Source organism: Oncorhynchus kisutch, linkage group LG6 (assembly GCF_002021735.2).
Source record: "Oncorhynchus kisutch isolate 150728-3 linkage group LG6, Okis_V2, whole genome shotgun sequence".
NCBI classification, from domain to species: Eukaryota; Metazoa; Chordata; class Actinopteri; order Salmoniformes; family Salmonidae; genus Oncorhynchus; species Oncorhynchus kisutch.
This window is the reverse complement of record NC_034179.2, coordinates 83,806,574-83,821,118: the sequence shown is the minus strand read 5'-3', so window position 1 is coordinate 83,821,118 and position 14,545 is coordinate 83,806,574. Positions and strand designations below refer to the sequence as shown.

The window sequence follows — 14,545 nt, the reverse complement described above, 5'->3', positions numbered from 1 at the left end:
CACCCACCACTGCGACTTGTATGCTCTAGTCGGCTGGCCCTCGCTACATATTCGTCGCCAGATCCACTGGCTCCAGGTCATCTACAAGTCCATGCTAGGTAAAGCTCCGCCTTATCTCAGTTCACTGGTCACGATGGCAACACCCATCCGTAGCACACGCTCCAGCAGGTGTATCTCACTGATCATCCCTAAAGCCAACACCTCATTTGGCCGCCTTTCGTTCCAGTACTCTGCTGCCTGTGACTGGAACGAATTGCAAAAATCGCTGAAGTTGGAGACTTTTATCTCCCTCACCAACTTCAAACATCAGCTATCTGAGCAGCTAACCGATCGCTGCAGCTGTACATAGTCTATTGGTAAATAGCCCACCCATTTTCACCTACCTCATCCCCATACTGTTTTTATTTATTTACTTTTCTGCTCTTTTGCACACCAATATCTCTACCTGTACATGTCCATCTGATCATTTATCACTCCAGTGTTAATCTGCAAAATTGTAATTATTCGCCTACCTCCTCATGCCTTTTGCACACAATGTATATAGACTCCCCTTTTTTTTCTACTGTGTTATTGACTTAATTAATTGTTTAGTTAATTGTTTACTCCATGTGTAACTCTGTGTTGTCTGTTCACACTGCTATGCTTTATCTTGGCCAGGTCGCAGTTGCAAATGAGAACTTGTTCTCAACTAGCCTACCTGGTTAAATAAAGGTGAAACAAATAAATAAATAAAAAATACCTTTTACTGTGCCTTGTTGCTCAAAGTGTTCAAAGTTGTGATTTATAAAGACATGGTGTTAGATGAACACTAGGTGCACAAGGACATTTTGATTTGAATAGGTAATCAAACATGCAAAATATTTTAAAGGACTTGGTGGGAAGTTGTAGTTATCATCATATCACTCCAATTGCAATCTTGGTTTGATTTACACATCTACACCCACAAGCCAATGGAATTCTGGAGCTCCAGGGTTGGATAACCCCTCACCCAAAGCCCTGTCTCTGATACTGAACAAAAATATAAATGCAACACACAACAATTTCAAAGATTTTATTGAGTTACAGTTCATGGAAGGAAATCAGTCAATTGAAATAAATTAATTAGGCTGTATTCTATGGATTTAACATGACTGGAAATACAGATATGCATCTGATGCTCACAGATACCTTGAAAAATACCTCAGTCAGTATCTGAAGTGGCCACCATTTGCCTCATGTAGCGCAACACATCTCCTTCACATAGAGTTGATCAGGCTGTTATGGCCTGTGGAATGTTGTCCCACTCCTCTTCAATGGCTGTGTGAAGTTGCTGGATAGTGGCGGGAACTGGAACACGCTGTTGTACACGTCAATCCATGGCATCCCACACATGCTCAATGGGTGACATGTCTGGTGAGTATGCACATTTTCAGCTTCCAGGATTTGTCTACAGATTCTTGCGACATGGGACTGTGCATTATTATGCTGAAAAATTAGGTGATGGCAGCGGATGAATGGCACGACGATGGGCCTCAGGATCTCCTCACAGTATCTCTGTGCATTCAAATTGCCATCGATAAAATGCAGTTGGGTTCATTGTCCGTAGCCTGCCCATAGTATGCCTGCCCATACCATAACCCCACCGCCACCATGGGGCACTCTGTTCACAACATTGACATCAGAATACTGTTCGCCCACATGACGCCATACACATGGTCTGCGGTTGTGAGGCCGGTTGGATGTACTGCCAAATTCTCTAAAACGATGTTGGAGTCGGCTTATGGGTAGAGAAATTAACATTCAATTATCTAGCAACAGCTCTGGTGGACAATCCTGCAGTCAGCATGCCAATTGCACTCTCCCTCAAAACTTGAGACATCTGTGGCATTGTGTTGTGTTACAAAACTGCACATTTTAGAGTGGCTTTTATTGTCCCCAGCACAAGGTGTACCTGTGTAATGATCAAGCTGTTTAAAAGTGGTGTAAAGTACTTTAAAGAATATTTAAAAGTACTACTTAAGTAGTTTTTTGGGGTATCTGTACTTTAATAAAAAAAATCATTTTTACTTTTACTTCACTACAGTCCTAAAGAAAATATTGTACTTTTTACTCCATACATTTTCCATGACACCCACAGGTACTCATTACATTTTGAATGCTTAGCAGGACAGGAAAATAGTCAAATTCACACACTTATCAAGAGAACACGCAGTCATCCATACTGTCTCTGGTCTGGTGGACTCACTAAACACAAATGCATCTTTTATAAATAATGTTTGAGTATGGAGTGTGACCCTGGCTATCTGAAAATTCAAAAAACAAGACAATTGTTCTGTCTGATTTGCTAAATAATAGAACTTTTGAATGATTTATACTTTTACTTTTGACAATTAAGTACTTTTTCAGCAAATATTTTTACTTTTGATACTTGAAGTATATTTAAAGCCAAATACTTTGACTTTTACTCAAGTAGTATTTTACTGGGTGACTTTCACTTTCACTTGAGTAACTTTCTATTAAGGTATCTATTCTTTCACTCAAGTATGACAATTGGATACGTTTTCCACCACTGCTGTTTAATCAGCTTCTTGATATGCCACATTTGTCAGATGGATGGTTTATCCAGGCGAAATGGAGAAATGCTCACTAATAGGGATGTAAACAAATTTGTGCACAATATTTTTGAGATATAAGCTTTTGTGGGATTTTTTATTTCAGCTCATGAACCATGAGACCAACACTTTACATTTTGCATTTGTATTTTTGCATCATGTACCAATCTATCAACCGTCTACACAGGGAAACTGAGGGAGAGGCATCACGTACCAATCTATCAACCGTCTACACAGGGAAACTGAGGGAGAGGCATCACGTACCAATCTATCAACCGTCTACACAGGGAAACTGAGGGAGAGGCAACACGTACCAATCTATCAACCGTCTACACAGGGAAACTGAGGGAGAGGCATCACGTACCAATCCATCAACCGTCAACACAGGGAAACTGAGGGAGAGGCATCATGTACCAATCTATCAACCGTCTACACAGGGAAACTGAGGGAGAGGCATCACGTACCAATCTATCAACCGTCTACACAGGCAAACTACTGAGGGAGAGGCATCACGTACCAATCTATCAACCGTCTACACAGGGAAACTGAGGGAGAGGCATCACGTACCAATCCATCAACCGTCTACACAGGGAAACTGAGGGAGAGGCATCACGTACCAATCCATCAACCGTCTACACAGGCAAACTACTGAGGGAGAGGCATCACGTACCAATCTATCAACCGTCTACACAGGCAAACTACTGAGGGAGAGGCATCATGTACCAATCTATCAACCGTCTACACAGGGAAACTGAGGGAGAGGCATCACGTACCAATCCATCAACCGTCTACACAGGGAAACTGAGGGAGAGGCATCACGTACCAATCCATCAACCGTCTACACAGGGAAACTGAGGGAGAGGCATCATGTACCAATCTATCAACCGTCTACACAGGGAAACTGAGGGAGAGGCATCACGTACCAATCCATCAACCGTCTACACAGGGAAACTGAGGGAGAGGCATCACGTACCAATCTATCAACCGTCTACACAGGCAAACTACTGAGGGAGAGGCATCACGTACCAATCCATCAACCGTCTACACAGGGAAACTGAGGGAGAGGCATCACGTACCAATCCATCAACCGTCTACACAGGGAAACTGAGGGAGAGGCATCACGTACCAATCCATCAACCGTCTACACAGGGAAACTGAGGGAGAGGCATCACGTACCAATCCATCAACCGTCTACACAGGCAAACTACTGAGGGAGAGGCATCACGTACCAATCCATCAACCGTCTACACAGGGAAACTGAGGGAGAGGCATCACGTACCAATCCATCAACCGTCTACACAGGGAAACTGAGGGAGAGGCATCACGTACCAATCCATCAACCGTCTACACAGGGAAACTGAGGGAGAGGCATCACGTACCAATCCATCAACCGTCTACACAGGCAAACTACTGAGGGAGAGGCATCACGTACCAATCTATCAACCGTCTACACAGGGAAACTGAGGGAGAGGCATCACGTACCAATCCATCAACCGTCTACACAGGGAAACTGAGGGAGAGGCATCACGTACCAATCCATCAACCGTCTACACAGGGAAACTGAGGGAGAGGCATCACGTACCAATCCATCAACCGTCTACACAGGGAAACTACTGAGGGAGAGGCATCATGTACCAATCAACCGTCTACACAGGCAAACTACTGAGGGAGAGGCATCACGTACCAATCTATCAACCGTTTTCACAGGCAAACTACTGAGGGAGAGGCATCACGTACCAATCTATCAACTGTCTACACAGGCAAACTACTGAGGGAGAGGCATCACGTACCAATCCATCAACCGTCTACACAGGCAAACTACTGAGGGAGAGGCATCACGTACCAATCTCTCAACCGTCTACACAGGCAAACTACTGAGGGAGAGGCATCATGTACCAATCTATCAACCGTCTACACAGGCAAACTACTGAGGGAGAGGCATCACGTACCAATCTATCAACCGTTTTCACAGGCAAACTACTGAGGGAGAGGCATCACGTACCAATCTATCAACTGTCTACACAGGCAAACTACTGAGGGAGAGGCATCACGTACCAATCTATCAACCGTCTACACAGGCAAACTACTGAGGGAGAGGCATCACGTACCAATCTATCAACCGTCTACACAGGCAAACTACTGAGGGAGAGGCATCACGTACCAATCTATCAACCGTTTTCACAGGCAAACTACTGAGGGAGAGGCATCACGTACCAATCAACCGTCTACACAGGCAAACTACTGAGGGAGAGGCATCACGTACCAATCTATCAACCGTCTACACAGGCAAACTACTGAGGGAGAGGCATCACGTACCAATCTATCAACCGTCTACACAGGCAAACTCAGCCCACCTGTCTGTCTGTCCTTCAGTCCATCTGTATGAAGAAGTAGAGTACATAATATGTATCACTACCACAGACAAAAGGTATGGGAAATGTCCATATCAGTAAAGTCATTATCTTCCACATACTGTACCACACCATCATTGTCTACTGTGTGTTACGGGTGAACACATCAGACATCCAATTAAGACAAACATACTGTACAGTACTTTGAACTCAGTACAGTTGTGTACATGATCACATCTGTGAGGGTCTACAGTAGCTACTGTAGAAACCAGGAGCCTTAGTGTGGCACGTGTGTGTGTGTGTCTCTGCATGAACTTGAAAAACTAAAAACGAGAGACTAAAGACTAAATAAATCAGAGTTTGATCTTTCCCTCTCCTCCAGTGTCTCATTTGAAGAAAACACGACCACAAGCTGGAAAGGAATGTTTTAATGATAAAAGGAATTAAACGCATATTATAATACTAAGTCATCTTTGGTTCTACATTTCTATTATATAAAACACAAAACTCTGCAGAATAGCCCTCCTAAACTTGCAGGCTAAAAAGTAGACATGACAATAATGTAGAGGTTTCCTCATACAGATACATGCAGAAAGTTTGTTACAAATAATACAAGAGTATGAGGGACAACTGTATCCATCAGACCTGAGTCGTTCATTAAACAATAGTCTTAACTCACTCACTTGTATGGCAATGTATGAGCAGATCATATCAATCCAACAGTCAAAATGAATAGTACTATAAAATGGAAATGAAAATGTAATAAGGAAATGAAACTAAATACATGTGTAAGGTAACTAACCATATAAAGCATCAGGCGAAAGCCATTCATAAATATATGAGATCAACCCACAGACTGGACATATCAAATACATTACAAGTAAGTAAACAAATAATTATAATGTGAAGAAAATGAACCTTTTCTGACACTAAGGTTATAAGGTGTCAATGTATGTGGGTGTCATTCGCCTAAGTCATTTGACCTGACAGACACTCTCAATGTGTTAAACATTCTAATTAAACGGTGAACACAAATGTCAACATAGCTACACAATTCCTGTCTAAAGTTGTGGTATTTTTCACAATGTTCCTAGTAGGTGGGGATGTGGGGTACAGTTCCTTCTGCAAGACCTGTGGGTAACACGTCCTATGAATACCCTCTTGATAATGCGTGATAAGTGTATTTATAACACCTTATAATCTATGAATATATACATCATATTGCATGAAATAGGCACTAATGGCTGCTAATGTCTATATATTCCTACATGTCTATATATTCCTACAGCATTTTAAGCAAGCAACATAATGCCTTATGATTATGAAGCTAAGTGGTATGACCTACATGAAATGCTCTTTAGGAAATTGCGTCAGAGGGCTATACTGTAACGACTTCACGTAGGAGTTCCGCACTCCTGTTAAAGGGATTGTTCACTCAAATGACAAAATATAATTAGCTTTCTTTACGCCATAAGCAGTCTATGGACAAGCTCAGACAGCAGTCCATGCTTTAGTTTTGTTTACATGACCACTGTCTTCAAATGCAAACTTTTTAGATCAAATCCAATGTCAAGTAATGTGAAGCCAATATCCCCTTTCTTGCATTGTTTTCGTGCTTCATGTCCAAATCATCTTAAAATGACTTAATTGAGCTACACAATCAAATGTTGACACTTTAGGATGATTTGCAAAAAAATGCTTTTAACAGGGTTACAAACGCTAAAACGTTTGCATTTCCCTAACCAGGTACAGTAAACAAAACCAAAGCATTGGATTTCTTTAACTTGTTCATAGACTGCTTACAGGGTAAGAACAACAACATGTCGTTTTGTAATTTGGGTGAACTATCCCTTTATGCCCTCAAGACAGAGTTACATAGGTGTAAGAGGGTATGCAGTGAAATTAGAATATAGCCTATCACTTAATATATAATATCATGCTCCTAATGTGCTTTTCAAATATGGCATCTGGCATAGTAATACTTTGCTTCATAAGGCATTACACATCGTGGTGATAATGCTTTATGTAGTTATAGATGTTCATGAGCAGTTATTAGCACCTATGTTGTGCATCCTGATGCATTATGAATAGAATGTGTTATTAATGCTCCTATATTGCATTATAAAGAGAACAAACCTGTTACCTGTTTGAACTGACCAATCATGCTTTCCTATGAAAACAGTGGTTTAAATAAAGTCTGTTGTTGTATCTTCTAGAGCAGGGGTACTCAACTCTTACCCTACGAGGTCCGGAGCCTGCTGATTTTCTGTTCTACCTCATAATTAATTGCACACACACCTGGTGTCACAGATCTAAATCAGTCCCTGATTTTGAGGGGAAGAATGACAAAATGCAGTAGAACTTGTTTCGAGGTCCAGAGTTGAGTTTAAAGGAAAATGGAAGATAAACGCTCTTTACTGAAAGTAGGATTACAGGTGTGTGTCTGTGAAATGTTTGGACAAATTATGCAAGTTATTATTATTTTTTATACGTTTTTGGTGGGGTTTTTTTACACCTTTTTCTCCAATTTTGTGGTATCCAATTGTTTAGTAGCTACTATCTTGTCTCATCGCTACAACTCCCGTACGGGCTCGGGAGAGACGAAGGTTGAAAGTCAATCGTCCTCCGATACACAACCCAACCAAGCCACACTGCTTCTTAACACAGCGGCATCCAACCTGGAAGCCAGCCGCACCAATGTGTCGGAGGAAACACCGTGCACCTGGCAACCTTGGTTAGCGCGCAGTGCGCCCGGCCCGCCACAGGAGTAGCTGGTGCGCGATGAGACAAGGATTTCCCTACCGGCCAAACCCTCCCTAACCCGGACGACGCTAGGCCAATTGTGCGTCGCCCCACGGACCTCCCGGTCGGTAACGACAGAGCCTGGGCACGAACCCAGAGTCTCTGGTGGCACAGCAGTACAGCGCCCTTAACCACTGCGCCACCCGGGAGGCCCCTATGCAAGTTATTTTAACACTAACATGCTGCAACTCTCAATTCAGAAATAATGAATAATTTCATCAGTAAAATAGAGCATCTTAGACTGGGCCCTGTGATAATGATGTCTCTGCTACATTACATAACCAAAGGTATGTGGACACCTGCTCGTCAAACATCTCATTCCAAAATCATGGGTTTTAATATGGAGTTGGTCCCACCTTTGCTGCTATAATTGCCTCGTCTCTTCTGGGAAGGCTTTCCGCTAGATATTGGAACATTGCTGCGGGGACTTGCTTCCATTCAGCCACAAGAGCATTAGTGAGGTCAGCCACTGATGTTGGGCAATTAGGCCTGGCTCGCAGTCGGTGTTCCAATTCATCCCAAAGGTGTTCAATGGGGTTGAGGTCAGGGCTCTGCAGGACAGTCAAGTTCTTCCACACAGATCTCAACAAATAATTTCTGTATGGACCTCGCTTTGTGCATGGGGGCATTGTCATGCTGAAAAAGGATAGGGCCTTCCCCAAACTGTTGCCACAGTTGGAAGCACAGAATCATCTATAATGTAAATGTATGCTGTAGAGTTAAGGGGCCTAGACCGAACCATGAAAAACAGCCCTAGACCATTATTCCTCCTCTACCCAACTTTACAGTTGGCACTATGCAATGGGGCAGGTAGCGTTCTCCTGGCATCCGCCAAACCCAGATTCGTCTGATGGACTAACAGATAGTGAAGCAAGAAAGCGTTTCCACTGCTCCAGAGCCCAATAGCGGCAAGCTTGACACCCCTCCAGCCAACACTTGGCATCGCACTTGGTGATCTTAGGCTTGTGTGCAGCTGCTCGACCATGGAAACCCATTTCATGAAGCTCCTGATGAACAGTTGTGCTGACGATGCTTGCAGAGGCAGTTTGGAACTCTGTAGTGTGTGTTGTAACCGAGGACGGACGATTGCGACTGACACGCTTCAACACACGACGGTCACGTTCTGTTGTGGTTGTGTGGCCTACTCCTTCATGGCTGAGCCAATTATGCTCCACAATAGCAGCCCTTACAGGTGACCAGGGCAGCTCTAGCAGGGCAGAGATTTGATCAACTGACTTGTTGGAAAGGTAGCATCCTATGACGGTGCCACATTCAAAGTCACTGAGCTCTTCAGTAAGGCCATTCCACTGCCAATGTTTGTATATGGAGATTGCATGGCTGTGTAATCAATTGTATACACCTGTCAGCAATGGTGTCGCTGAAATAGACATATCCACTCATTTGAAGGGGTGTCCACATACATTTGTGTATATATAGCGGAAATAAAGCCCGGTCAATGTTTAGCTATTTGACATGTCCACAAGACATTAAGACCTCATGATCTTGGAAATGTCTCTACTAAAGAGGTTTATGTTTTATGCATCTTCTCATGAGTATGTCATTTATATTTGCTTGTATGTATAGTATACAATACTAGTGTAAGTATGATCTTACCATCCTTTCATATCATTATAATGTTGTATAGCTAATATGTGACATGCTGTATCATAATCAGTCATAAGTCACACTCATTTTCAGATTATAATCATTTTAGTTATCTACAAGTAAATGGGCTGTTTTGAAATTTCAACTGATTTCACTTAAACGCGTTTCCTAACCTATCCACATTATACCTGTCACATAGAGAATTAACTGAATAAACTGTTGAGGTTTCTGAAAATCAATGTGCAGTAAAACACTGCTCAGAATGTGTCTTGAGGTTGGCATGACTGACGATGATGAAGCTAGTCACATATGTGTATCTTATCATAAGTACTGCATCTCATATATTACTGTATCTCATATATTACTGTATCTTATCATAAGTACTGTATATCATATATATGTATCTTATCTTCTGAGGTTTTCTTTTGTTATACAAACGTCCACCGTTTGTTACAGTTCTCCTCTTGACTCCATGTCATTAGGACCTTGGTCCTTGGGAAAAACACAAGAGTTACAAATATGCTGGACCAAAAAGACAACGAGCCCCGTCATTTTAGATATCAAGCCATACTGTTCACCAGTTGTCAGAGGACATTAACAGTACTTACTATTAACTCATGAGGTTTGGTGACTTGGTCCTTGTCCAAGGCCTGTTTGTCCAATAGAGCAGTGGTCTCCCCTGCAGCTCTGTTAGACATGGGAGGACCTCCATTCATCTGAGGAGGTCCTGGACTCTGTGCACCAGGAGTCGCTTCCTTAGTCTCATCGTTAACCCTGTTGGAGTAATAAGACATCAACATTCACATTCATGATCCACCATAATACTGTTCCCTATAGAGATAACAGGGTTTCCCAAACTCAATCCCGGGCCCCCCCGGGTGCACATTTTGTTTTTTTGCCCTAGCACTACACAGCTGATTCAAATAATCAACTCATTATTAAGATTTGATTATTTGAATCAGCTGTGTAGTGCTAGGGCAAAAAACAAAACTTGGGACCCCAGGAAACACTGGGCTAACATGAACCGTGGGAAAATGGGGTGGGTGACATTATTACCCAATGAGTTGTGGATGTATCAATATGTAATCAGGTTTACCTGACATCTTGGTGTCCATTCACTAGAGGGGGTTCAGCATGTGTCTTCTGACAGGATTCAGGGTCTGTTCCCCCACTGTCTGCTGACTTCCTGTCCTGCCCTTCTAGCACGCCTTCCTCTCCTGGGCTTCTAAGGGTGATTATTATATGGATAAGAATTAAGGATCTGTTGGAGAGGGGTACACATGGTCTACATGTTCATGGCCTAATTGACAGAGGAGTGACTCACCTGCAGAGGAGGGGTGAAGTCTCACCAGCACCCTGACCTGGAGCCCCATTGGTCAGGTGTGATTCCCTGTGGAGTAAGATACAGACTGGATCAGGAAACATGACCTCAACCAGTTATTTAACCTCCTCTACCATCCCATGCAACTTTACACACAGATACATACACATTCTCACCTTCTATATGGCACGTGTCCATTGCTCTGAGGTTGACCCAGAAGCTGTGGGTCATCAGTCTGGCTGTGGGAGCAATAACAGGGATATCATCAGGGTTAAAACTCTTGATCCACCAGAAACAACACTGTCCTCCATAGAGGCAGAGACTAACATGATCCATGAGACAATTAGATTGTCATTCAACAGATAATGAAGATCTATCAAAGGAGTCCTCATGTGGAGAATTTACCTGACAACCTTGGGTACATTCAGTGGATGGGAATCAGCATGTGTCTTCTGACAGATTTCAGTGTCTGCTCGGTCATTGTCTGACAGCTTTCCATCCTCCATTCCTAGAAGACCTTCCTCTCCTTGGCCACTAAAGTTGAGATTATTACATTGATAAGGATTTAAGTATCTCTATTGGGAAGGATACAAATGTTCTCCATATCCATAGCCTACATTACAGAGGACTGGCAGGTGATTAGTCATGTGGTACAGTTTACCTGGCATCTCCATTCAGCAGAGGGTTGTCAGCGCCTGTCTCTTCATTGTCCATGGGCTGCCTGCTCTCCTCTCCTGGCTCACCTCCTTGGTCACTAAAAGTGAGATTATGATGAGCATGACTGAAAGGATAAGCAAGGCTCTAAAGGCAGGGTCTTTGCTGAAAGTTGTTGCTTGCCAATAGACATTGCTGGTATTTAGAAGTAATTCTTCCTTCGCCTTCTATAGCAGGGCTTTCCAACCCTGTTCCTGGAGAGCTACCCTCCTGTAGGTTCTCTCTCCAACCCCAGTTGTAACTAACCTGATGCAGCTTTTTAACCAGCTTTCAGGGATTGGCAACTTTGATGGGAGCCACAAAAATCTGAATTCATTATGAGGGACCACAGTGGCTTCTGAGTACCCACATTCACACTCACACATGCAGTCAGAGCCGGCCTTAAGCAACATTTTGCCACGGGGATTAGAGAACATTAAGCAGATTTAGAGCAAGTTTGCTGCAATTCTACTCATTTTGCCATAGGGTGGAGAGAAATATGTGCATGTCAATATGATATCTAAGTGAGAGTGACTTACAAAATCAATGCCCCCTGTAAGCAATTTGACGATGATTACTACAAGTTTAGGTAGCTGGTTAAATACATTTATCAATCTAAAAAATTTAGTGATTGAGTGATTTTCAATGACAAGAGGAAAACTAGTGATGCACAACCAAATTTTGAAATTGCACCTTGTGTATTCTACTATTCTAGCTGTCAACAGTAAAACGGGGGTCCACAGGCCGCCTGTTTCCCGTCCCTGAGCTAATTATTAGAATCAGGTGTGCTACAGTAGATTAGGGTTGGAGTGAAAACCTACAGGACAGTAGCTCTCCAGGATCAGGGTTGGAGAGCCCTGTTCTATAGAGACAGAAACTAATATAACCCATAGCAACAGCTGAAGACAAGAGAGACTATCATTCAGTGGTTGATTACAGATCAATAAAGTGATGTGGAAAGGTTTACCTGGCATCACGTTGCTCATTCTGCATCAGAGGAATGGAGTTTGGTTCTGGAATGCCCTGACCCGCTTCCACATCTCTGTGGCCTTGGTTGCTAAAGATGAGATTATTACATTAATAAGAAATTAAGGATAATGTTTGATAAACAACAGTAACTTGACAACATGTCCGGCAAGTCTATAGTTTGTAAGTGGCCTGCAAGTTCCAGACTGTTCTCATCCTGTTTGTGACCTGCTAGGACCCCATTGGTCTGACTTTAAACCCTAGTAGTAAGACAGAGAGAACTAGTCTCATAACTAACATAAACCCTCTGCAACAATTCTAATTGACTTAAAGAGCTCCCTTCAAACACAAAAACAGTTATATAGGATACTCACCACTGTTTGTCTCTCCAAGATTTATACACTAAGAATAGACCAGCAATGACCAGCAGGAGAGCAGCAACAACACCAACTGAAAAACAAAATGTAGTCATCAGATGTTGACATATTCACACAAATGAAAAGGTTTTAAAACAGCCTTCTAACTGTAGTTGATCTTGGTAGCATAATTCTGAGGTCAGATTTACTTGTCATTTGCTCATACAGAGGAAGCTGTGGTGATAGATTTGCGTAAACACTCACCAATGATTTTCCAGGACAAACTAGTGTCACCGCGGTTTGTATCAGGATGGTCTCCATCTATAATGGTGGTATTAGAGAGAATAAAGTTATTTCCATGACATAGTCATGTCATGACCCTTTACCCTTTACTCTTCAATTGTATTCCCCAGAGAGTTGCACTGCCTTCGGGGACCCTTATCCTGTTTTTATTTGGTCCCGATTGTCACTCGGCTTAATAGCCACTTCCCTAGCTTCACTTTTGGCATTTTTCCTATTATTCTTATTTTTCTTAGCTTGAGGGGTCATTGTTGTAGATTATGGCTCACCAGGTAACAACTCCAATGGTTCATTCACACCACCTTTGTCCTTGGAGCTGAGGAATTATCCTGTTGAACCTCACTCTCTGTCACGACTCCCGCCGAAGTTGGCTCCCCCGCCTGTTCAGGTGTTGACGGCGGTCGTCGTCACCGGCCTACTAGCCGCCACCGATCCCTTTTTCTTTTCAGTTAGTTTTTTCTCATTAGTTACACCTGTTCCTATTTTGTGTGTTCTTGATTTGCTTCCCTATTTAGCGTGTGGAACCCGCCCCTTTGTTGTGCGCGATTATTTTGGTGTTCACGATTGTGTCGTTGGTGCTCCAACGGGACCGTGTTACCCGTTGTTTTGGGTTGGTCAGTGTTTTGCGCCCTGTGTGTTTGGGCATTTACTTTTGGTGCCGGAATAAAGTGCTTCTTTCCCCTGGAACTCTTTGCTCTCTGCGCCTGATTCCTATCTACACACCTAGTCAGCCGTGACACTCACTTTCTGTCATTTCAGCTGAGCTATGTGGTATGTCTGCCCTTCTCATGGGGGCAGGATTGTTGTCCTGCACATAGTGTGAGAAAGTTTCCTCTATGCACCTTATGTTTTTCTGTGTAGTAGGACTGTACTCAACTACAGTGCCTTGCGAAAGTATTCGGCCCCCTTGAACTTTGCGACCTTTTGCCACATTTCAGGCTTCAAACATAAAGATATAAAACTGTATTTTTTTGTGAAGAATCAACAACAAGTGGGACACAATCATGAAGTGGAACGACATTTATTGGATATTTAAAACTTTTTTAACAAATCAAAAACTGAAAAATTGGGCGTGCAAAATTATTCAGCCCCCTTAAGTTAATACTTTGTAGCGCCACCTTTTGCTGCGATTACAGCTGTAAGTCGCTTGGGGTATGTCTCTATCAGTTTTGCACATCGAGAGACTGAAATTTTTTCCCATTCCTCCTTGCAAAACAGCTCGAGCTCAGTGAGGTTGGATGGAGAGCATTTGTGAACAGCAGTTTTCAGTTCTTTCCACAGATTCTCGATTGGATTCAGGTCTGGACTTTGACTTGGCCATTCTAACACCTGGATATGTTTATTTTTTAACCATTCCATTGTAGATTTTGCTTTATGTTTTGGATCATTGTCTTGTTGGAAGACAAATCTCCGTCCCAGTCTCAGGTCTTTTGCAGACTCCATCAGGTTTTCTTCCAGAATGGTCCTGTATTTGGCTCCATCCATCTTCCCATCAATTTTAACCATCTTCCCTGTCCCTGCTGAAGAAAAGCAGGCCCAAACCATGATGCTGCCACCACC

At 42.8% G+C, this 14,545-nt stretch overlaps 1 protein-coding gene across 1 annotated transcript; it reads right to left on the bottom strand.

The window, feature by feature from the left end:
• Positions 1-9,094: 9,094 nt before the first annotated feature.
• Positions 9,095-13,877, bottom strand: LOC116374500 (uncharacterized). Its single transcript, XM_031828032.1, has 10 exons — positions 12,950-13,877; positions 12,704-12,779; positions 12,331-12,420; positions 11,332-11,424; positions 11,076-11,204; positions 10,847-10,909; positions 10,674-10,739; positions 10,446-10,574; positions 9,958-10,123; positions 9,095-9,841 (listed from the first exon to the last, which is right to left on the bottom strand). Exons 3-10 carry the CDS (start codon positions 12,354-12,356, stop codon positions 9,800-9,802), a joined length of 714 nt encoding a protein of 237 aa, XP_031683892.1. The 5' UTR covers positions 12,357-12,420; positions 12,704-12,779; positions 12,950-13,877; the 3' UTR covers positions 9,095-9,799.
• Between the last annotated feature and the right edge of the window lie 668 nt (positions 13,878-14,545).